At 37.5% G+C, this 24,465-nt stretch overlaps 2 protein-coding genes across 6 annotated transcripts in view; one reads left to right on the top strand and one right to left on the bottom strand.

Moving 5' to 3' along the window:
* Positions 1–315: 315 nt before the first annotated feature.
* badb (BCL2 associated agonist of cell death b) lies at positions 316–6,433 on the bottom strand. 2 transcript variants are annotated; one of them, XM_028473880.1, is made up of 4 exons: positions 6,297–6,433; positions 5,535–5,675; positions 3,425–3,624; positions 316–3,354 (listed from the first exon to the last, which is right to left on the bottom strand). In XM_028473880.1, exons 2-4 carry the CDS (start codon positions 5,665–5,667, stop codon positions 3,214–3,216), a joined length of 474 nt encoding a protein of 157 aa, XP_028329681.1. In that variant the 5' UTR covers positions 5,668–5,675; positions 6,297–6,433; the 3' UTR covers positions 316–3,213. The 2 variants fall into 2 exon arrangements, with proteins under 2 accessions (XP_028329681.1, XP_028329680.1); XM_028473879.1 differs by lacking the exon at positions 6,297–6,433 and adding an exon at positions 5,949–6,211.
* The window catches only part of slc8a4b (solute carrier family 8 member 4b), a 161,125-nt gene continuing 140,028 nt past the window's right edge, over positions 3,369–24,465 (top strand). For 3 of the 4 annotated variants that reach the window (XM_028473878.1, XM_028473875.1, XM_028473876.1), the window contains exons 1-3: positions 3,369–3,643; positions 16,078–16,226; positions 16,515–16,625. In XM_028473878.1, coding sequence (XP_028329679.1) covers positions 16,601–16,625 — 25 coding nt within the window. In that variant the 5' untranslated portion in view covers positions 3,369–3,643; positions 16,078–16,226; positions 16,515–16,600. Of the gene's footprint in view, positions 3,644–16,077; positions 16,227–16,514; positions 16,626–24,306; positions 24,402–24,465 lie in introns of those variants that run through there. The other variant, XM_028473877.1, reaches the window with a different exon arrangement.

Below are 24,465 nucleotides of genomic sequence, written 5' to 3'. Positions count from 1 at the left end.
CTGTCTTTTTGCTGCGTGCCTTCGCTTGTGATAATGTCATCACCTATGGGACTCTGGTGTATGGAAAAAAAATCCCCATAGTAACTGAAGAAAACATTGCGTTTGCTGAGCACGTATGATAGTTAATAAATACCCTGCTATCATAAGTAGAATGCATTAACCATAACCATACATGAACCTGTTTCCAGCATTAACCTAAATATTTTGTTGGAAAAAAAAAGCTTGTTTTTTCTTCTTGTAAATCCAACATGTATAAATTCAATAAAGCCTGTTACAAATATTATACATAAGACAATCTCTTAAACCACTCTTTAGTTTTTTTGTTTGTTGTTTATTTAGGACAGCGTATACAAGAAGTTTCACAGCTGTAGAGAAAATACATTTACAAAAGTCAATAAAAAAAAAAACCTGAATTAAGACAATAAAATGGAAAAAAAATAATAATTAGAAATTCACTTATCTCCCGACATCTCCATATTCAAGTAATACTAAGAACAGTTGAAACTCCGAGTGCCCAAACAGGTTGTTCCTCTTGGGTGTGTTCACTACTGCCGTACACATGCAAAAGCATGACCTCCTCGCGCGTCGTCCTCGTCTTAATGCTTTCCTCACACAGTCATGACAGTAAACCGCACCAGCAGTAAATTGTGCTTCTTGTTGAGAATGACGCAGGACGGCGAGCAGTGAGAGTATAAGGCGGATATAAACAGACAGACAGAAGGCTGGCTAAGTGCTGCCACATCACAGGTTACAGCATGTTGAAGGCAGTTTAAAAACACACACTCATGTTTCATCTGAGGTTTATTTGAGTAAAGCATTCATATCTGACTCTCAGCACATACTCCGTCACCTAATTAACTACGCGTTTCAGTGCGAAACCACTACTGTATTTACTACGACTTAAAAAGCTTCTGCTTAATCTCTTTAGTTAATGTCTTTTAAAAATCTGATGATAACAGTGTAGTCACTCCTGAGAGATTAAACGATCAGTGGGTTTAGCTGGCTCATTGTGTGTTACAGCACCATTCAGATTGTCCGCTATCAGGCTTGGGATCAATTAGAAATTAAATTGATCATTACAATTGCAGAGTAAATATAATTATAATTAAAAAAAAAAAAAAAAAAAAGAACAGTTGCAATATAATCATCATTGAGTTCACAAATAATTGACTTAAAAAAATAAAATACAATTTAATTACACGTAAAATGGGGGAAAATCTCAAGTTAATTTATTAAATTAATCTTAAAGTCATATTTTTTAGATGTGCCTGTAAAAATATTTTTGGACCCAATTGTGTAAGCTTTTTTAAAAAATTTTATTTAAAAAAAAAATGATGACGTGTGAAGCATTCAAAGTTGAGTAAATTCTCTCTTTTTTAGTATATTACAATGATGCGCTTTGTGGTATTTTCAAGGCCTGGTTGTAGAGAAATTAAATATGTTTGGTTGTAGTTTGGGATGCTTGATCCCAAGCTATCATGCAATAGGAGGAAAAAAAAAAAAATCATAACATATTTAGTTTGAAATTTAAATGTTGCGTTAAAATTGTATTCACAGTAGGCACAAAAAAATAAGAAAAGAATTGCATTTATTTCAGGCTCTGTAATTGTAATTAAACTTTAGCAGTTGAAATCATCCTTGTGATTGACAATTGCAATTGAGAAGAAATGCCAGTCACTGTAACTGACCCCAAGCCTGCTCCGATATATTCTGATTAAGAGTGAGTGCATATAAAATATTAAAACATTTTTAAAGACAATTCCAGCACTTCACAATATGCCCCCAAAAATCCCGAGGAAGAGAATGAAGACATGAGTAGAACGAACCTATAATTGTCTTCAACAATCGCACATTAAACAACCCACAGGTATCTTCATCTTCCTCGCCATATTGTAGAAAACAATAGAATAGAAACCTCATAAAAGATCGTATAGTGCTTTGCATGTGCCGAGAAGAAATCCTTAAAAAGTTGAGTAGAATGGAGATATCAAATCTAGCATCAGACCAGTAAAGGTGAGTTACATTTATGAACCATATTAGACACATCCCGATGCAAAACTTACAGCGAACATATAAACAGGTTCTCTTTCATATACCTGACCAGAACGGAAGGTGAGTTTCCCCCTCAAATGTGCCCCCAAACTCTTTGATTTTTTCCCCTCCGCATTCATTCCATCCCATTTCTTTAGAGTCAGCACATTGATCACAACAAGCCATAGATTGTTCACTGCCTATTGCTCAGTCGGCCAAGCCTATAAAACAGCATTAAAACCTCTCGCTGATGCACTTTGTGTACTATAATAACCCCCCCCCCCCCCCACCACCACCCCCCGCCTCTTAAGAAATTACCAAAAATATTTACAGGTAAAATTCTAATTTAATTTCACGCCCCTAATAAAGATAAATTCATAGAATAGTTTGTGCTTTTTTTTTTTTTTTTTTAAATGTATGTTTATTGTCATTTGCTTTAAGCTATTTCTGCTTTTACTAGAGATTGTCTTTTTACAAGATTGTTCCTTTGACATTTAAAAACGGTTCAGGTTGGTTGACTACAGTTGATAAAGTGGACTGGATTGAACCTTCCTCCAGACACCTGCTGATAGGTTTGGCACACAACCATCAGAGGTTGTCATATACAAAGAATTTAGAAAATAAGCTGCAGGTGATTTCAGGAGGAGAGGTTCTTTACAGCATTCAAAAATAGAGCCAAGTGTTTGAATCGTAGCTCTGTTTTCTCTCCATCTACTGCATATTATTGCATAGTGTTGTTGTGTGAGAGAATTAGGAAGTTGTGTCATTTAGTTGAGTGGTTACTTCTACAGTTGATGAATGGAAAAACGTATTGTGTTTTAATATTTGTTCAAAAAATCCTTTGTTTTCCTGCTTTTATTCTCTGTATAACTCATCTCTTTATACGACTTCCCGTTACACAGTGGGCTGCACAATAATATTCATCATGACATCACAATGAACACAAAAACACACACGCACACACAAAATGCCTGAATATCTTAATCGATGTATAAAAAAAAAATGTGTATCCAAAATTTGAGTGGTAGTAAAAATTCCGTCTACATTTAGTTTCAGCCGACCTTTCGTCTTCTGTCGCGGTCACATCTTTCTTTGTGATCCTGATAGTTCTGGCTTCACCGATGCCATCTTCTTAAATCGCAATCCTTCACTTCTCAGGGACCAAATCCTTCCAACAAGTAGCTATTCTGTGCGCTCGGGGGTGTGGCCGTCGTGGTGGTTGTTCTCTCCTTCCATTTCCTGGTGACTAAAGAGGTAGCTCCACCAGCTTTTAGAGTGGTGCATCTGCTTCGTGCTCCCTGCACTCCTCACCTTCCTCATTTCCTGTAAAAGGTAAGTTTTCATTTTTATTCAAGGTTGATTCAATTATTCTTACTTTTCGGCTCATTCTCACCCCTTTATCCAGCAGACTGTCGAATTCATCACTCATCCTTCTTAGCCGCTGGCCGTATTTCTTCGCTGCCCACAGGGAAGGGGGAGCTGACTTCGAGCGCCCTCTGAATGGAGCACCGTCGGTAGGCGTACCCACCTCTTCCTCATCTCTGGAGACAGTGGAGGACACGGACTCGGAGTTGACCCTAATACGACCAGGTCCTGCATTGGAGAGGAGAAGGTTAGAGGAATTTGTTATACAACAGAGAGAATTTTATTAAAATTTGGATGCATTTTATTTCAATAGCAAGAGTAAAAACCACCACCAAGTGCTAAATATTGTCTTTGTCAGATATTGATTGTGAGTCAGTGATCCTGATCATGGTACCATGATCATTCACACTTTAAAGACTTGGAAGAAATGCAGGTCCAAGTGTATGGACCCATTTTTGTGGGGAAAAAAAATAAAAAAAAATTGGGATGAAATGAGCAATCCGGATCAGGTCCAGATAACACTCTGGAGTAATTGAGGAACCAATCCACATAAGTAAAATTTCATAAAAATTGGTAAATTGCGAAATGAGATGTGAATTTTTTTAAGTTTAGCCAATGCTGATTTCTTTTTAATTATTTTGATCCAGATCCCCTTCAAAATTTCAATTTTTATCTAATCTTCCATGTTTTAGTGCCGTGGTTCCAAACCTTTTTCGGGTCGTGGCCTTTTTTCAAATCACAAATTTCAGGCAAACCCATTTTTTTTCTCTAAAATTAGTTTTTGATCATGTTTTTTTTTCCATATATATATATATACAGGATTAGTGCACAAAGTGACAAGCTGCAACAGCTCAGATATATATATATTTTTTTTACGAAATCATATTTTAAAAAGTACAAAATACAGTACTGTTGTTTGAGACCTCAAGGTTGAGAAAAAAAAAACTGTCTTGGGGTCTATCTTTGGTTAAAATCGTGTCAAAATCCATTAAGTACTTTTGACATAATCCTGTTAACAGATAATTAAATAAACGCTGGCAACAATTTGACCATCTTAACGGAGGGAAAAACATTAGCATCAACTTCCGTGTGTAAACTTTGTAGCCTAAGTGTCAAACTCAAGGCTCTCGGGCCAAATTCGGCCCTTTGGAGCATCCATTCTGAATGTCATATGGTCAGATGAAACCAAAATAGAACTTTTTGGTAAAAACTCAACTCGTTGTGTTTGGAGGAGAAAGAACACCATACCTACTGTAAAGCATGGGGGTGGTAACATCATACTTTGGGGCTGTAAAGGAAAGAATGAATGGGGCCATGTATAGTGAGATTTTGAGTGAAAACCTCCTTCCATCAGCAAGGATATTGAAGATGAAGCGTGGCTGGGTCTTTCAACACAACAATGATCCCAAACACACTGCCTGAGCAACGAAGGAGTGGCTTCGTAAGAAGCATTTCAAGGTCCTGGAGTGGCCTAGCCAGTCTCCAGATCTCAACCCCATAGAAAATCTTTGGAGGGGCTTGAAAGTCCGCGTTGCCCAGCGACAGCCCCAAAACATCACTGCTCTAGAGGAAATCGACATGGAGGAATGGGCCAAAATACCAGCAACAGAGTGTGAAAACCTTGTGAAGACTTACAGAAAACATTTCACTTCTGTCAATGCCGACCAAGGACCAAATACTTATTTTCCACCATCATTTGCAAATAAATTCATTAAAAATCCTACAATATGATTTTCTGGATTTTTTTTCTCATTTTGTCTCTCATAGTTGAGGTATACCTATGAATAAATATACAGGCATCTCATCTTTTTAAGTGGGAGAACTTGCACAATTGGTGGCTGACTAAATACTTTTTTGCCTCATTGTATCGGAGATTTTAGATGCAGTCCGATAAAATGCCGATATCAATATTGGATCGGGACACCTCTCCACAATAATGATGAAATAACTCCCTTTCCCGCATAAAATCTGTGGCCCTTGAAATCAAACTGCTCCGTATTTGGCCCCTGAACTAAACTAAGTTTGACACCCCTGTTGTAGCCTATCTGGAAAATTCAGAACAAGGATGCTTAAAAAGTACAAACATCAAACTTTACAAATCTTTTCCCTTTTCATCCCAGTGTTTATATAATACATACCTGTTAGTCCGAAGTCAGGCAGGTTGAGGCTGAGGTGTAAAGGAATCCGATGCTTTCGTGTTGGGTTATCTTCTTCCTCTACCTCCTCTGATGGATCTGACTCGCTGTCTGAAATAGAGAAGTTGGCTGCCATTTTGACATCTGGAAAAGAATAAAAAAACAAAAAAAACAACATGAAACAATAAACAAGCATTAGAGGTAAAGCTCTAAGTGACAGCATTTAGTGCTGAGTCGGGTTAATGAGGGCAGTTAACGGCTCATTCATGTGCCCTGGCCTGGTTTGACCTGTCTGGGTAAACTAATAATAAACATGCACATCACAAACTCATCTTTACGTTTTACTTACAAGCAAAAGTGACAATTAGACATTTGTGCTAATACTTTTAAGTACATTAATAGTTTAACAAGACTCACAAAATGGCATCATCTATTATGTGGTGGTGGTGCGTCCACCTGTCCAACACACCCAGCAGCCTAGCCTATCCTATCCTATCTGTGAAATATCAACCAGTCCAAAGGTATTTCAGCCTGACAGCCGACCAGATAACAGTCCCGTTTGGACAACATGTCATTATCAGTCAGTACTGTCCGTTACCGCCATGGTGGTGCCGGTCAGCGCCGATTAGCCCTGCGCGTTGTTTGTTGTTGGCTCAAAGAGGACAAAAGAAGAAACTTCGTACTGGGCGGAAGCTGCGGCGCTCAATAACCAGCCAACGCTGTCCGCCGCAAGCAGAAAAAAGAGACACAAACAGGACTTCTTACCCGCAGTCGTGACGAAGAGAAGCTCAAAAAGTCCAAAGTGGTGCTTTTTTGAGCCTCATGCAGCCGCAGCTGTGCTTGTTGTTGTTCTCCGTGTGTTCTTTGCACAGTACTGCACACTTTAGCCTCGCCTCTCAGCCAATCACAGAGCGCCGCTGCGAGCACACGGCGCGCTGACGTCACTGTTGCGAGCTAGGACTGGGCTGTGGCTTTGTTTGTCTGACCGCCTTACCGTAATGTGCGGAGTAGAGACGCAGCACGTTGAGAACAGTACATCTGCGCACTTAAATACAGAAGTATAAAAAGTACTGATATATTATCCAGATGTGGAAAAGTACTAGTCTTCAGTACTCAAGTAAGGAAAGGACTCTAATAAAAATATTACTTGAGTGAAAGTACATGCTACTAAATGTTCACAAGTAAAAAAGTAAAACAAATGTCCCTTCAATAATAGGACAGGGTTTTCAAACCAGCAAATTCCATATATATATATAATTTTCAAAGAACTTGTAGAATACTGGTGCATAGAAACAATTTAAATCTGTTACCTTTAGACACCTGGATAATTTAGCACCCATAATAATACAATTGAAGAAAAAAAAAAGTGCAAATGCTCAATAAACCCCAGAGCAGCTGTGAGTTAGGACTAGCTTCTCCTCCTGTTTTGCGATTGTTGGTTTGTCTTTTTGCATCATGACCTCATCTTTGAAGGTCTTAAAAGTAACAAGCTCATTTTTAAAATGTAAGAAGTAGAAAGTACATATATTTGTTTAAAAAAAATTAGTAAAGGTTCAACGTCGCCAAAAAACTAAATACTCAAGTAGTTTTTTTGTACTATCTGTTCTTTTCTTGAGTACTGTAACAGAGTATTAGTACTTCGTTACTTGTCATCGCTGGATATATCATACTCAAGTAGAAGTACTCTTACTTTATTAAAATTGTAATCAAGTACAACTGTAAGTCATACAGAAAAAAATAGTACAAGTAAAAAGTAGCTGAATGAAATAGTACTCAAAGTAAAAGTTACTAGTTACTTTCAGCCTCTGTTTATTTTTGGTAATAAATCACAGTTCTCTTGCATACAGTAAACCCATCCATCCATCCATCCATCTTCTCCCGCTTAGCCGTTTACGGGTCGCGGGGGCAGCATCCTCAGTAGGGAGGCCCAGACTTCCCTCTCCCCGGCCACTTCCTCCAGCTCTTCCGGGGGACCCCGAGACGTTCCCAGGCCAGCCGAGAGACATAGTCTCTCCAGCGTGTCCTGGGTCTTCCCCGGGGCCTCCTTCCGGAGGGACGTGCCCTGAACGCCTCACTAGGGAGGCGTTCAGGGGGCATCCTAATTAGGTGCCCGAGCCACCTCATCTGGCTCTTCTCGATGCGGAGGAGCAGTGACTCTACTTTGAGCCCCTCCCGAATGACTGAGCTACAGTAAACGTTTCATGTATACATTTTAAAAGGAAGAGATGAGGTCTTGCACAATTGGAACTTTATTTATTTTCCACAAAGGCATCTGTATGAAATAAATGGTTTGTCAAGTATATCTAAATTTACGAACTGTTTTGGTGCGGTTCATTGTGTTTAATCTTGTCAGTTGGCTATGATGTGATCCATTTGATTGTTGTCTGGTCATTTCATTTATTTTACAATGTCCGCTGATCATTTTAAAACAAAAATTAATAATATACTCAGCAACAGTTGGGTGCGAAAAAGTAACAAATTACTTTCTTCTTTTAAAAAAATGTACTTAAGTACAAACAAAACTACTGATTTAGAAATATACTTAAAAAAGTACAAGTACCCATAAAAACAATTACAATTAAAGCTGCATGCAGTGATGAACAGGCCCTCGCAACCACACGCATGTCGGGAATTGGCGCACGTTTCCTGGGCCTTCTACGAGGCCTCTTCCCAATAGGACATGCCTGAAACACCTCCCGAGGGAGGCGACCAGGAGGCATCCGAAACAGATGCCCGAACCACCTCAGCTGGCTCCTTTCTACGTGAAGGAGCAGCGACTCTACTCCGAGCTCCTCCTGAGTGACTGAGCTTCTCACCCTATCTTGAAGGGTGCGCCCAGCCACCCTGCGAAGGAAACTCATTTCGGCCGCCTTTATCCGAAATTCTGTCTATAAAAGTAATGAACAATACAATTTTCAAGGGGGCGCTATTGAGTCATTTTGCCATTTTTCACATGTGCTATTCCCCCAGAAATCACATTTTTTGCCAGTCCTAAATATGCGTACAAATTTTCACGAGTTTTTGAACATGTTTAGGCTCTCAAAAAATGCCAGAAATTAAATAATAATAACGAGGTTCATTACAATATGGTCCAACACATTGTTGTGCTGTGGCCCTATTAATAATAATGATAATAATAAAAACGAGGTGCATTACATTAGGGTCCTACACACCGTTGTGCTGGGGCCCTAATTACCGTAAGGTGAGTACTTGTAATCCATAACTTTCACCTCTGCTTAAATAGATGTTCAAAAACACAGTGCAGTGCTAAGTAGTTAATAAATTAAAAGTAGTTGAAGGCTGAAGTGTCATATAGATACTGAATGAAATATTCCGATTTGACTTTTTAAGGTTGACTAATCTTTACATTTTTAAATTACTTTAGATGAGCTTTCTCTTCCTGAATTAGTGTGATTATTAACACATCAGTTCTTTTTAAAGAGTAACCAAACCCAAACCACTTTTTTTCCTGCTGAAAACAAATGTATTTTAGGTAGAAAGTTGTTGTTTATTTTTCCAAGTTTAACTGTTGACATTTTAGTCAAAATATTTTAGTTTGGCATATTTTGTTGTAAAAATGAGCGACTGCCTTCTACTACAATCAAATTTGGCAATTGGCTGAGAGTTGTGAAAAATGTAAAACAGAAAAAAAACCATGACAATCAGTAGATCGTGTGGATTTTTATTTATTTTGCTCCTTAACATGATTCCATTCGTACCCTTGTTTTAAAATTGCAATATCTTGTCGTATGATATATCTTTATTTATGACACGACAAATTATTTTCAAGTTTAGGTTAATAATTTTCCAAGCAAATGCATTTTAATAGATTAAACACTTTAAACTTTTTATTTGGATAAGACAAACAATAAAAAGCTGACTTAAACTCACATTAGCTGAATCAAAAAGTGCAAGAAAAAAGTTGTTGCCCAAAAAGATGTGATTTGATGATGAATGAACCAATATTTTTAATTCCGGGGGCTGATTGTGGGCCTGTTTTCTGTATGTTAGGATGCATCAATAAAATGGAAATGACTCAACTCTATTTATGTACACACTGAAGACTAATTTCTACTTTTAGCCCTTCACAAACATTGCAATTAAATGAGGCATGTCCAAACCTGGTTTTGGATGGCTTGCAGATGTCTATAGGTTTATATAGTGCTTTATCATCATTTGGGTTCGTGCACATACTCGCACAACCACAGAGCCAGCGCTGCAATGCAAAACCCTCCCTGTTTGTATAGAGCAGTTTGGTGTTGTGCATAAAGTAAGTCATTGTGGAAAAATAGTTGAGGTTTCAGCCCAAACTTCCTTAAAAACTCATTTTGCTCTACCGTCCCAGCCATGGTGCCCAATTTGATGCTTATAACTAAATTATGTTTATTTTTTCTGCTGTAAAATGAACAGTATACAATGTGCTAAAATGCACGCCATAAATCCTTTTTATTTGTGATAAAAACAACCACATTGACACCTTTAAGTAAACTTCCCATAAAAGTAAGCACGCATGAACACGCTTGTTAGCATTAGCACCATTATGCTTCTCTGCTATTGCAAAAGTTACATTTTGTCCATGATGTATTTATTCATGTGTGGTTTGCTGGTTATGTGGGTAATAATATAACTTATTCTGCTTTTATTGTCCAACAGTTTGTGCATTTTACTTATTTCCCTAATTATTATCATCAGCGTTTGAAACTATTTAATTAGAAATGTGATACAGATGTTAAACATATCTTGAACAAGTTTTAATGTGAATTATAAAGAAGTGTTATTTTTTTTTCTTTAAATTGTGAGCAGCAGGAAAAGTTGGCATTAGTAAGCTGTTTTTATCTTATATATTTCTTTATTTATAAATAACTTGCATTTTATGCCTATACCGGTAATCTGTGAATATTTAATTTAAATTGTATTTTTTTTTTTTATCTTTTCACCTTATCTTCTGGAAAAAGCTTCTATATTTATTTATTTATTTGAATACTGGACCTGAGCACCCAATTTCATTGCATCACTGTGGAATGACAATAAAAGTCTATTCTATTCTATTCTATTGAAATTCATATTGTTCTTCAAATAAACAGCAGGGGGCACAAGAGGACTATAATCAGAGCTGAATTGTCTGTATTTTAGTCCTGTTCCTCTTTTAAATCTCATTCCACAAGTCTTCCTCTTTAAAAAAAACACACACACACACAAAAAAGTGAATTCCATCATTGGTTAACCTAAGACTACACCCAAGCACTGAAATGACAGCTTTCACTTCATATAAAATATCTTTATGATGAAACAAAGGAGATACCCAAAGACATTTTGTTGTAAATAAAGAAGAAGGAAATGCATGTCATAAAGAACAATTCCTCTGTTTCTCCTTTATGGAAACCTCTTGTCTGTGTGTGGATTGTGCGTGGTGGTGATGTTTCTTCACTCCACTGTCTTTTGCCCGTCCCTTACATCAAGGCAGCAAAATCAACCCTGTAATTATCTGCCACTTATATTTAGATTTGCTACCCCTCCTTTTTTCTCCTGCGTAACGCCATTTCTCCTTCTCTGTTCTTGCATCACAAGCCTCGTATCAGAACTATAGTCTGTTTGGTGAAGTTAGGAATTGGCAGACTCACACACAAAGAGAAAGAGGCAACAGTTTTTTTTTTTTTTTTTTTTTTTGGAGACACTTTGACAAGTGGAAGGGAATTTTAAGTCAGTGCACACTTTTTTCTCTTTCGCTGAGCTCAGGCAGGCATGCAGAGCCCATTCTGTGTGTATATTTCTCATGTGGTTTAAATTTCTCCTGAAGAAATGACATTTCTTTGAAGGTTTACCGCATCACAGTAATACAAATATGAGTGGGTTCGGTGGTTAAAAATCCAATTCTATTATTTCTGTATGTGTGTATGGGTTTATCTTATTATAACTGCAGTCTATAGGACGATTGGACATTCTCTCTTTTCTCATGTGAGCAGGATTGTTCCATGGATGTGCTGCAGACACTGAGTTTATGTATAAAGACTCGCTGCTTTTGAGTGTAATCCGAGCTATACAATTAACATCCATTTATAGCTTCATGTATCAACCTCGCCCAGCCTCCATACCCCTCATCTGGTGGTTATTTTGGGTAATGGAGGCGTATGTACTCCCACACAGTCTCTAAACCACCACTCAGAGTGTATGTTTGTGTGTTTGAGAGCAGTCAAGTGGCTTCTTTCAGTTACTTTGCCTCTACAACTGCAGCTACACTTGCTGTCCTTTTTCCCCATGTTTTCTCTCTGATACTGTTAAAAAAAACAAAAAAAACAAAACCCAACAAAACATCAATATTAAATGCAGACATTAGTTTGTGTTTGTTTTGGCTTTCCAGTCTCGCTGTTATTCTTAAAATCAAGTTTGAAAATCACAGAAGGTAAAAATCCAGCTAAGCGCAACCTTGAGCTTTAACGTTCTCTCTTTTAAATCTGGAAAAAAAAATCCACAAAAATGGAAAACCTCATGTTCCCAGTGTAAAAGTGTAGAATCATTATTTTATAGAGGAGCTGAATTGCTAATCCGGTAACACTTGAAGGTTTTATTCGTAAGGCTGACATTACGCTGTCATTATTTTTGACATGACACCATGTCATGTTATTAGCATGAATAAATTGTCATGAAGACTGTCGTCATGTGTTGTTTGTTACCCTTACCCCTAATCTTAACCCTAACTCCGAACCTTAACCTTAATCCTAACCCTACCTAACCCCAAAAATGCCAACATAGCTCCAAAGGTGTCATAATCTAGTGAAAAGTGTCCTAATTTAGCGAATAACATTTAATGACCTGAGCCTTCTTGACGTCTTTTCCATGCTAATGACAGATAATGACAGCGTACTGTCAGCCTTATGTATAAAACTTCAAGTAACATGTTACGGATAATCCTTTCAACCATATATATATATACAAATGCAGGTTAACATTTAACATGCGTAGCCAACAATGATGGCTTTGACTTCTCTGAATCTAAACAATTTAAAAACTAGATTTATGTTATTGACAGAGGTGTAAAGAGTACTGATGTATCCTAGTCAAGTAGAAGTAAAGTTATTTAATTGAAAGTGTACTCAAGTACAAGTAAGTCATACATAAAATACTCAAGTGCAAGTATAAAGTTGCTCAATTAAATAGTACTCAAAGAAAAAAGTTACTCGTTACTTTTTGGTAATATGGTTCCCTTGCATACAGTAAACATGTCACGTATACACAATTAGAACTGAATTTATTTTCCACAAAGTTCTCTGTATAAAATAAAAGGTTTGTCAAAATGTCCAATTATTTTTTAAAATAAAATAAAACCAATGAATTCCTCCTGAGGAAGGCGAGAGACATCGTCGAAACTGTCAAGAAAAAGGTAAAGAACAACAACTACTTCTACACACAATGTCTGGAAAAAAAAGAACCAAAAAACGAAGACATGATGAATGTTTTTGAGCTATTACTCAGTAACGGTTGGATGTAGAAATGGAACAATTTACTATAAACATACTTAATTACAAGTCGAATTACTGATTTAGAAATGTACGTTAAAAGTACAAGTACCCCAAAAATAATCAACTCATATACAGTAACATGAGTACTTACTGTATATATCCTATGGGGTTATTGGACAATCCCAGGATGATGATGAAATATTGTTTTCTTATTAAGAACAGTTTGGCTTTTTTCAGATTAAGCTCACAATAGTCTGGCTCTGTTTGCAGAATAGTCTTAACTTTATGCACATTAGATATTCGTATCATTATGATTCACAATGATAACAACAAAAAAAAACAGGGACACTATTTTAAGTTTGACAAACAATGAAAATCCTTTTTCTCCCCAGAAAACGGCAAAATCTTGAACTACGAGTTACAAGTCAAAGCGTTTTCTTTTTATCGTTCCATCTGCCCTGTAAACATAGAGCCACATGCAACCCTGTAATATTCTCCCTTACTGTGGGTGTGTTTATGAAGCTGTACACATGGTGGTCTAAGATACAAGCTGCAGTTGCACACTTGTATTTGCCTGTTATTATGGTGTCTAATGAAAGGTAATGAACATTTGTTTTATTATTGAAGGGTACATGGATTAGTTTGTAAATCCAATGAGAGGATGTCTTTGAGTGTGCATCTACCTTGCTTTATAATTTCCCAGCTTGAAACTAAACATGAGCAACGATTGTCACTTCCAGCCGTCAACTGAAAACAGTAATTACCTCAGTGTAGTTCTAATCGCCTGCAGTTAATTTGGTTTTAATCTGCCAATAAATTTGTTTTATCAGTTTTGTGCTCCGTTGAAAGCCAAAACACATTTCCATGCTTTGGTTATCATCGCTACGGATACACCACGACGAGGCACATAGTCGAAACTTTCACTGCCCCAGGACTCCCAGTATAAGGAACATCTTGTCATTAAGCTTGAGATAAATCTGATTTATCACGTCATATCAAGGAATTAGACAAAGGCAATAAGATTTTATGACACTTTTATTGCAATTACATTCATAAGTCTGTTGCTTGGATTTTGTGCAGCGAGCGTAGAAGTTTGTCTAACATGAAATTAGTTTCCGTTTGGTGCAATTTAGAGCTTTATTTTATAGCAAGGATGGTAGTTTTCCTCACAGGTGTCAGGTTTGTTTGTTCTGCTCTCCTCACACGGGAGATAAGAGATTAATCCTGTTTAATAAGTTGGAGGAGAGACAGAAAATATGAACGTGAACTGCAAAACACAGCCCTTTAAACATTCGCAAGGTATCCATATTGGCTGATTTTTCTTTCTCTCCCTGATTTATTCCAACATTTTTCTATATCCCAACTCTCGTTGCTCAGTAGCCCATCTGTGTGTGTTTCATATTCCATCCATCATTATTCTCATTGTCGTTCTTTCACTCCATTCTCCCATCAATCCTCTCGTAAGTCGCCCTCCGTCTCTTGCAGTTTTTTTCCCCCCTCTGCCCCCCATTTTCCTCCCAGCATTTCTGTCACACTTGTATCTAGGTTGCTTACTGAACTAGTTCACAAGGCACTTGCGAGAGGATGACATCAGCACCCTTTGTTTAATTGATGCCGTGTGACAGAAACAAGCTGCTGGTAAACTGAGATAGGTAGTGACAACACCCGTAGAGACAAATTGAGAATAAAAAATACGCTTCATTCAAGATGTACTATAAGATGCAGTGGTATTTCATACTTTTTTGAAGTCTAGGGTTTTCAATAGTTGAGTTTTAGTTTGGAAATGTGCTTTAAAGGGATTTCAGCATGCAACGAGTAATACAACATTACACCGGCTGCTGGCTGTAGTTTGTCCCAGTCAGCAGAACAGAAATGAGATGAGTAACTGGAACATTAGCATTACAAAAAAGAAAAAAAAAAAATCTGCATTGAACAATGTAATGTTGGCTGTGATGGATGGAAATTATTACATGGGGAGAAAACTGAACTCAACTGTTGAACTGTACATGTATTTTATATTAATATCATCATGTAGGAGCACAAGTCTCAACTTTCTAAGAAATGGTATACAATGTATTTATCCTGAGACTTAAGGCCCTATGATGATGTAAGCAAAAAAACTAATGTCTACGCAGAAAGTGCAAGATAGATGTGTTCGAAATCACATACTAACGTACTACACGCTACACACCCAATGAGTATATACTGTTGAACCGGTATATGCTATTAGTATGATTAGGATGGACTGATCCCACTGAAGTATACTTCTAAGTTTCCCAAGATGCAATTCAAACCTATGATGACAAAAACCTGAAGCACACTGAGGCTAAATATCTGTGTTGATTCTCCACCTTTGAAAGATCTGAAAGCATTTTAGGTGAGAAAGTGACCGAGTAGAATATCAACATGTGGTCATTTGATCAATAAAACATGCTGACATTTCGGAGATTTTCAGAGACTCGCCATTGTGCTACTGACTAAACTTCCAGTAAAATTCAAAACAAGAGCCCTATGTACAAAAGGGTTAAAAACTAATGGAAGACAACAAGAGATGCTTTTGTTTTGAAATGGAGATGTTTGACTTTTAGCTTGAAGTTGCTCCCAGGACCGGCATCGTGGGGTGGTTAAGTATGACTAGTGTGCCCACCGTGAATACTCTAAAAATGTCCCGATATAGTATACATCTGGGTATTTCTTGCCTACTCAATCTTTCCATAGTATCTAATTAGAATGCTCTACATACATTTCTAATTTTGAAGTCAGACTTAGTGTGAGTCGGTCAGTATGCCAAACACCTACACTGACCAACTATGACAGGTGATCAGCTGTGTCCTGTGACCTCATACCCTCGTACCCATTTAAATTTGACGTACACCTGTTTCTCTTCTTCCTCATCTTTATCTTTTGTCAAGTGGTTTGACACTGGACACTAAAATCTGACTGCAAATGCTGAACTAAACTTCATTTTTATTAAGTTTGACCTTTTTTTTTTTTTCTAGCTCTGCGCCACTTGTGCTACTAAACTAGAGCCCTTAATGCATGTCGTTTTGACCCCCGATGTGTGTGTTTGTGTGTTTGTGTACCCGTAGTGGTATTAATCACTGTGAAAGGTCAGCATTGCTTGAGGGGAGAAGAAACCGAGGAGACAGAAGTGATGAATTGCACTCTGAGTCCAGTTGCCTTGCACCACCCCAGGTCATAAAGAACTGTGGAAGTGTGGCTGAAGAAAAGTGTTCAGGTGAATACAAAGATATATAAGAGCACAATGCACTTCATATTTAAGTGACTCAGTTTGTGGATAAAGATGAGTAAAGTTTGATTTAATTCATTCTATACTTTAGTGGCAATTACAGTAATAACACAGCTACACTCGTGACCCTTCCTGTTATGTCTTTGATAGTTTTAAAGTTTTTGGTGTCACATGTATTTTTGATTCAATGCACACTGCAGCATTTCTGTTTACGCACATACACTGCAAACTTATAAAAGTGGAACTCCCCCCAATGACTGTTTTCTCACTTTGCAGCAACTTCTCTTTTTGATTTTCACAAATCCAACCATTCAAGAAGGACCAACCACAGAGGCTTCGAGGGAACTCCGAAGTCATGCAACATGAGGAGTTTGCATTATGACGAAGGTAAGGTTGAATGAAAAGCTACGTGTGACTTACTTTTGAGCTTGGTGTTGACATCAAGTTTCACGAGGCGTAAATATAATTTAATTTGGCAGTAGACGTGCAGGATCTCTCTCTCTCTCTCTCTTTCTGTGTGTGTGTGTTTGCGATTAATCAGTTTGTGTCTGTCATGGGTTTGATTGGTTCCGGCTTTCCTGATTAATCAGCAGCTTCCTTTCAACACGGATCAATAACACAGCCCTCTGATGGAGGTGGTCCATAGCTCATGTAAATGCCTGGATTTGGCTGCAGGCCGTAGCATTACAACACGCAATGTCAGTCTTGCTGCTCATAAGTTGAACGTTGCTAATGATCATAATAACATTGACTGAACAGAAAAGGCAAGGCAGTTGCCTTGTGTATGAAATGTGCTACACAAATACATTTGCCTTGCCTCAATGTGCTTTACATGATCAAAAAGTGCAACAGAAAACATTCAACAGCATGAAATTATTAAGAACATTAAAATAAGCAGTAAAACTTTTAAAATCATCAGTAAAAACATTAAATTAACAACATGAGCAAAAGGGTCACAGTGTTGGCGTGGCTGCGTATATGTGTGGATTCATCTATCAGATCACAACTGGCCGACTTTTCTCAGCAGGTGAAGATGCACCATTGCGCATGTTTCGGCACAGACTCCAACTCATTCATTTTTTTGCAAGAGGAGCACTGAACTATTAGCATTTAAAGGTGGAGGCTGTAAATTCTTTTGACCAAAAACAAGTATTTTAGGTTAAAATCGAGTCTTTGAATTTATTGTAGGACCAGATTTCTCTTTTATAGTCTCTTTCGAGTCCCATCTCACCAGTTGAAAAGCCATGAATTAGATGTTACTGTTCGTGGCTTGGGTACAGATTTGCTGTCTGTTTGACGTTAGGGCAACTGAAACAAAAGTATCACATGTATCATACTTGTGTGCTGTCTATTGATGCAGTCAGTGACTGTATTTCTATGCGCATCACTGAATCAGACACAACAAGTAATGGAAACGTGCTGTATTGGAGTTGATCTATTTCAGGGATTCCAAATCTACGTATTGCAGGGAGCCCAATTTGGGCTTCCAAGACACTGGGAGGGGGTCGCCAGATGCCTTCAAGAAACTACAAATATCTTTTTAACAATTCTGGCCCATTTTTGCTTATTTTTTTTACCATTTTTCTGCAACTACACCAAATTTCAACCTATTTTGATCACTTTTTCTTGTCATATTTTTGCTCCTTTTAATGCGTTTTTGTGACATTACTCTCATTTTGCCACTTCTCCATCAAATTTCAATGCCTTTCCACCACTTTTTCCACCTCATGTTGCATATGTTGACCCATCATTGTCACTTTTAACCTCTTTTCACCATATTTAATGCTTATTTTTGCCAATGTAACCACATTTCTCAGCAGGCAAAGATGTACTATTGTGTATGTATTGGGCAGATGTGAGAGGGAATCAATATGGTTATGCTGCTGTGACACTTATCTTTTTGCTGCTTTCAAATGATCAAGGCTCATTTTGCTCACCATCCCCCGCTTCATGATTTAGTTACACTTACCCAGCTCCCCTTTGGACCACACACAGCTTGACTTATAATTTCCAACACAGCGCGTGTGAGGCGGCTCATGAATAATCAGAAGTCAACAATGCTTCATGAGGCTGAGGATGAGGCAGAATGACTGCATTAGCGGGACGCCGTGTAATCATGTCAAATGCTGGATACATGAGGAGATCCTAAAATGGATTCTGGTGTGTTAGACCCTCTCTTGGCCCTAGCAACTTGTTTACAGAAGCACTCTATCATGAAATGTTGCCATCCTGCAGATTTTTTTTGAATATTTGCCTCCTGGCTTTTGAAGAAACACTGGAAATGTAGCGAAAAGTGATGTGAAAGTAATGCGATTGTTGTGAAATTGGTTCATGTTCCCATTTTTTGGGTCATGTACTGTTTTAGAGTGTATATGAAAGTGCTCACCAACACATTTGCTACAAACAGCTTTTTTTCGGGGGGAATTAAGTTAATTTTAATAGTGCTTTTCATTTTTCCAATAAAAAACAGATTGTTCAAAAAGATTACGGGTCAGTGTGAAGGGTCGGTCAGTTTATGTATTGATCATTGGATTTTATCTTCAAAAAAGAATATCAAAAAACAGTAACACTTGAAGTTTTATACATAAGGCTGACATTACTGTATGGTGTCATTATTATGACACGACATCTGTCATTAGCATGAATAAAGTGTCATTAAGTGTCGTTCATTCCCCTAACCCAAACCCCAATAATGCCAACATAGCTCCAAAGGTGTCATAATTTAGTGAACGACAGCAATCCGTTAATCATTTGTTAATTTGTTTTTCATTATGTAACAAAAACATGAAAAATGAAAAAAACACTCATTATTTGGTATTTGTTTCCAACACGGATAACGCACACCTTTATTCGTTTTCTCCATTACCGATTGGCCAAAGTACGTGACCCGGAAGTGAAGCGTTACACATTCTGCGATATCGTTCGCTCTGCAACACTTAGGAGTCTCTAAATCCTCCTAAATGTCCGTGAGGAGGTTCTGTGCCCAACATCAGCTAAAGCGAAAAGGACACATTTCGGATGCACAGTTGGAAGCAGCGATCTTGTCATGCCGAACTGCCGTTAGCATAGCCGTTAGCGTCGGACGAGAGTACACTTACACTTTTTTTCGTTTTTCATGTTTTTGTTTCATAATGAAAAACGAATGAACGAATGATACACGGATTGACACCTAATGACAGTCTTCATGTCACTAATTTATGCAGATAATGATGGCGTGATGTCAGCCTTTTGTATAAAATTTCAAGTAAAGTTTTACAAAAAAACCCAATAAATTAGCGATAATTTGATTGTGATTTTTAAAATTCATCGGAATACAAGGGCGTTTTCCTTTATAAGGGTCAAGAAGGGATAAACAAAACATGAAATTCATGGAACTCAAAACGGAAAGACTCCAGGTTAAACCCACATTACAAAAGAGAACAAGTGTAGAGTAGAAGCCAAAGAAGTAGTAGTAGCACAGTGAGTAACAGGCTTTTTTTTTCTTCTTTTTTTTTTTTTTTTAAAGCTGTGCCAGTTGATAGTCTGCCAAAGTCTGTGCAACGTAAAACACTGTGCAACATGTTGGGTTTGTCTAAAGGTGTTATTGCAAAAGACCGTTGGAGAACTAATGCATTTCTCTACTGACGATGCACAGATTGAAGCCTTGATATATTGGAACAAACAACATTCTTATAATGAAGATTTCCAATTAATTAGATTTAAAAAAAATCAGAATTAACTTATTTCTTGTGGACTTAACACACAAAACCAAACAATAAAATGGTTTCTAGGTGCAGTGTGTTCCCAAAAATAAAAAGTGCCACAACCTGCAGGTCAATAAAATGCTTTCTGGGGTTTTCTGAAGCTAAAAAACCAACTCAATCATGAAATTCAAAGTGAGATTCATCCTTTTGGCTGTAAATATTCACACATGCTGCAATCAAAGACCTTTCTGCACCGTGGCACAGCCATCGATCATTATATTACAGCGTTAGACGGAGGGGCCCAGTCGCTCATTGCTATAGAAACCTGAGAAGATACGTAGCTCTTTCTCAAGATATTAGCGTGGTTTGTTTGGCAGGGAGCGATACAGCATGAGGCGATGGGGGAGGGTTAATTGGAACTGAATCTGGAGTGTTTTGATGTTGTGCCGCGACAGAAGCAGAGTAAGAGAGCGAGGAATGGAATGGTAGGTGGCTTCAATCAGAGCTTTAAAAAACAGATTCAATTAGAACGACAGATTTTTTTTTTTTTTTTTTTTTTTTTTCCGTTTAGATTTTTCATTTAATGTCTGTGAATAGTGTCTACTCCAACTCATTCAGTTTTTTCCCAGTAGGAGCAATTAACCATTAACATTTTAAAGGTGGAAGGTGTGAATTATTATTAAGTCTTTTTGGATTACTTTCCACCCACAGACCAAAAACAAGTATTACAGGTTGAATGTATCGTACTCTTGTGCTGTCTATTGATGCAGTCAGTGATTTACCAGTTGCCTTCAAGAAACTAAGAATATTTTTTTCAACAATTCGAGCCCATTTTTGCTTATTTTTACCCTTTTTCTGCAACTACACCAAACTTGCCATATTTGAGCCTTTTTTCACCACTTTTTCTTGCCACATTTTTGCTCCTTTTAATGTAATTTTGCGACATTACTCCCCATTTCTGCCAAATTTCAATGCCTTTTTTGCACAATTTTTTCACTTTCGAGACATTTTCGGCACTTATAAACCCTTTCCACCACTTTTCTCACCTTATGTCACCTATATTGACCTATTATTGTCACTTTTAACCTCTTTTCACCATATTTCATGCATATTTTTGCCTATTAAAACCACATTCATAATATGTCATGCCCATTATTTGTCAGTTAAAATTAATTGCCACCCCCCATTTTTGTCACTTTTAAGCCAATATTGAGTCACCTTGAACCCGTTTTACTACTTTTTCTGTCCGTTTTGATACTCTAATATGCAACTTTTAACCAATTTCTGTGGTTTTTAAAATCTCATTTCACCACCCTTTCCACTATTTTTGGTCACTTTTAACCCATTTTATTTCTCATTAAAACAATATTTTTTTTACCTTTGAGATGACTACATACTATGGTGCAAATAATAATAAACTTCTTGGATAACAGTGGATATTATTCAGATAAATAAATAAATGTGGTTATCACAGATTCATACAACAATGGACCATCATTTTACTGACTCTATGGATGGACCCCTAAAAATCTCTCCCCTTTATTCCCCTTTATAGATGACCCTGTCTCCACATGACTGTTCTTCAATGTTCATGTCTGTGTTCAACCACCTTCAGCTACAGTGGGGGTCCCTGGTCTCTGGAACCTTTATTTTGGGGGTTGAGGGCTAAAAAGGTTGAGAACCACTGATCTATTATAGATCCGTTCTTGTTGTTTTAACAGCCAATGTGCTTTGAAATGTGTAAAAAGAAAGTTAAGAATGAATAATTCTTTTTTGTTTTTGCAAGTAACATCAAAACAAAATGATGGATTTTTAATTTTGTTTGGTTTTCACATTAAAGCTTAAAATAACAAGTGGAATGAGGAAAGCAGAGGAGATAAAGGAGAATGTGATGTTTCTGTCTTCCTGCAGTTTCTCAGACAGAGAATCATTTTTAAACAGCGCCAGCTGTCGTCTTCATTAGTAAAGCCTTGTAATATTATTAGACTGCTCGCTCACCAAAATCTAGTTCTGTTCATTTCCACCTTTCACTCCCTGTAAAAAATAATGTTGCGTGTGGGTGTGGTGGATTCAGCAGCATCTGTAGTTTTGCGTATATTTTTCATGCATGTGTTGACACGTGTGTGAGCAGAGACGCTTGTTTGTCCATCTCTAAAATTGTCATTGTGCAAACTCTCAAAGTGTGTGTATGTGTGTGTGTGTAGTCTAGCCGGAGGGAGTGCATCAGCTCGCGGTCCAAAGGCAATACTTTATGCTGAGACACAACTCTAATCATCTGTGTCTAAAGGAGAGATTCTATTACAGCGCTTGACTTTCTCATTATTTACACCAACTTTAATGGCCTTCTCTTCACACTATTCTTTTCTTCTCTTCTCTTCTCTTTTTGTCATCATACTCATCATCCCTCTCCTTCTCCTTCATCACTCCCTTTGCCTCTTCATCCTTTTTAGCCCTGGGGTGGACACTTGGGTCCTTTCTCTGTGGAGTTTGCGTGTTCTCCCTCCCGTGCTTTGGGTGGGTTTTCTCTGGTTACTCTGGCTTCATCCCACAATCCATAAACATAACTGTTTGGTCATGGATGGATGGATGTTGGGAGAAGAAGACATTTTTTTTGTTTCTTTCTTTATTCTCATTTTGTGAATTTGTTATTTTTATATTTTCCTCATTTTGTATGTTTTTATGTCATTTTGTATGCTATTTGTTCTATATTTTGATGTTTTTGTTCTCCTTTTGTGTATTTGTATGGAGTCTTTTCATGTATTTTTCTCTCATTCTGTGTGTTTTTGTCATTTTGTGTGCTTTTGTTGTCATCTTGTATATTCTACTCATTTTGTGCATTTTTGTTGTCATTTTATACATTTTCTCTCATTCTGTATGTTTATTTGTTGTCCTTTTGTGTATTTATATGGAGTGTTTTTGTGTATTTTTTTTCTTATTTTGTATGTTTTTACGTCATTCTGTGTGCATTTGTTTTCCTATATTTTGTTGTCAATTTTTACGTTTTGTATCATTTTGTATATTCTACTCATTTTGTGTATTCTTGTTGCCATTTTGTACATTTTCTCTTATTTAGTATGTTTTTTGTTGTCATATTGTGTATTTATGGAGTCTTTTTGTGTATTTTTCTCTTATTTTGTGTGTTTTTGGAGTCGATTTGTGGATTTACTGTGCTTTTGTTGTCCTATATTTTGTATATTTTTGTTGTCATTTTGTGTTGTTGGAGTCGTGTGTCCTAGTCATTTTGCGCCTTTTGGTAGTCATTTTATGTATTTTACTCTCATTTTGTGTATTTTTGTTCATTTTTCTCTCATTTTATTTGTTTTTGAAGTCGATTTGTGTATTTATTTTGGAGGCCACACAAAATTAGGCCAAGGGCCGCATGTGGCCCTCAGGGTTCCAGTTGCCCATGTCTGATCCATGCAGACAGCCAACTGATGGGGTCTATATGGATCATATATCTATCACTTATTCATAAAATAGGAGGAAAGAATAGGATTAAGGGGTTACTTTAAATTTCGACACGACATAGATCGTACTAAAAGTCTTCTTTCTCCCATAAGAGCATTTTTGTAGACACTATTCATGTTTTTTTTTAGCATGTTATTTGTTTTCTTTTTGTTCGCAGTGGTTTCTGTCCTCAAACTTTCCTTATCTACTGTATATATATTCTCTTTTTTTTCTTTATAAATGTTGAATTACGAACATTGACCTGAGGTGAGGAAAGGTGCTTCAGGTGTTTTAGGTTATTTTATGAGTCATTGATGAGTAATAGGAGTTAACCATAGAAATAACCATTGTCCAATGTTCTGTAACAGGTGGAATTACTTTTAGGTAATAAATAATAATTGTGAACAGAGTAGTAATAATGAGGCAATCTCTCTCTCCCCCCTCCCACCACCACCACCTTTTTAATTTAATAAATTCAAAACTACATATAACATATAAATCATTGGGAATATTCAATATTGGACTTTTGTAACCAGCTTTTGCTGTAGCCATGAAACTAGAAAATACCTAAAGCTTATTCCATCATTAATCATCATGCGTTCTCTTCTTCCTGTACTTTTCTCTGGATTGATGCTGCTGCAGCTGGGGAGTGCATTTTCCTGTGGTTCACATCCATCTGTGATATGCTGCCTATTTCTCTTTTCTGTCTCTGACACAAACACACTTTAATAACCACCGTGTTGTCCTGTGTCTTCTACCCCTTGGTGCGTCAGCTCGTTCTGCTTCAGCACCATCTCTCTCTCTCTCTCTCCTTTTCATCCTCTGTCGCTTTGGGTTGTGCGTGCGCGCGCGTGCGTGCGTGTGTTGGAGAGGAAAGAGGGGAGGGCTTAGAGCGCGCCTGCTCTGCTTCTGCTCCCAGAGCTTTATTCAGTAGCAGAGTGAGGAAAGGGAAGGATGAGCAGACAGAGGTAGGAGTCAGCTCATCAATGAACGCATCCGGACCGGGGCTTCTCTCTCCCGCGCTGTCACACCGGTAAGCAGCACGGCATGGATTCTAGTGCGTTTTTACGCATCCGAAATGTGTGAAAACAGACTGT

This window comes from Gouania willdenowi, chromosome 18 (assembly GCF_900634775.1).
Source record: "Gouania willdenowi chromosome 18, fGouWil2.1, whole genome shotgun sequence".
NCBI lineage: Eukaryota > Metazoa > Chordata > Actinopteri > Blenniiformes > Gobiesocidae > Gouania > Gouania willdenowi.
This window is presented reverse-complemented; position numbering and strand designations above follow the sequence as displayed.

Coding starts and splice junctions, on each gene's coding strand:
- badb (XM_028473879.1), bottom strand. Junction 3,625..5,534: donor GCCTGACTTCGGACTAACAG/GTATGTATTATA, acceptor TCTCCAATGCAG/GACCTGGTCGTATTAGGGTC. Junction 3,355..3,424: donor ACAGTCTGCTGGATAAAGGG/GTGAGAATGAGC, acceptor TACCTTTTACAG/GAAATGAGGAAGGTGAGGAG.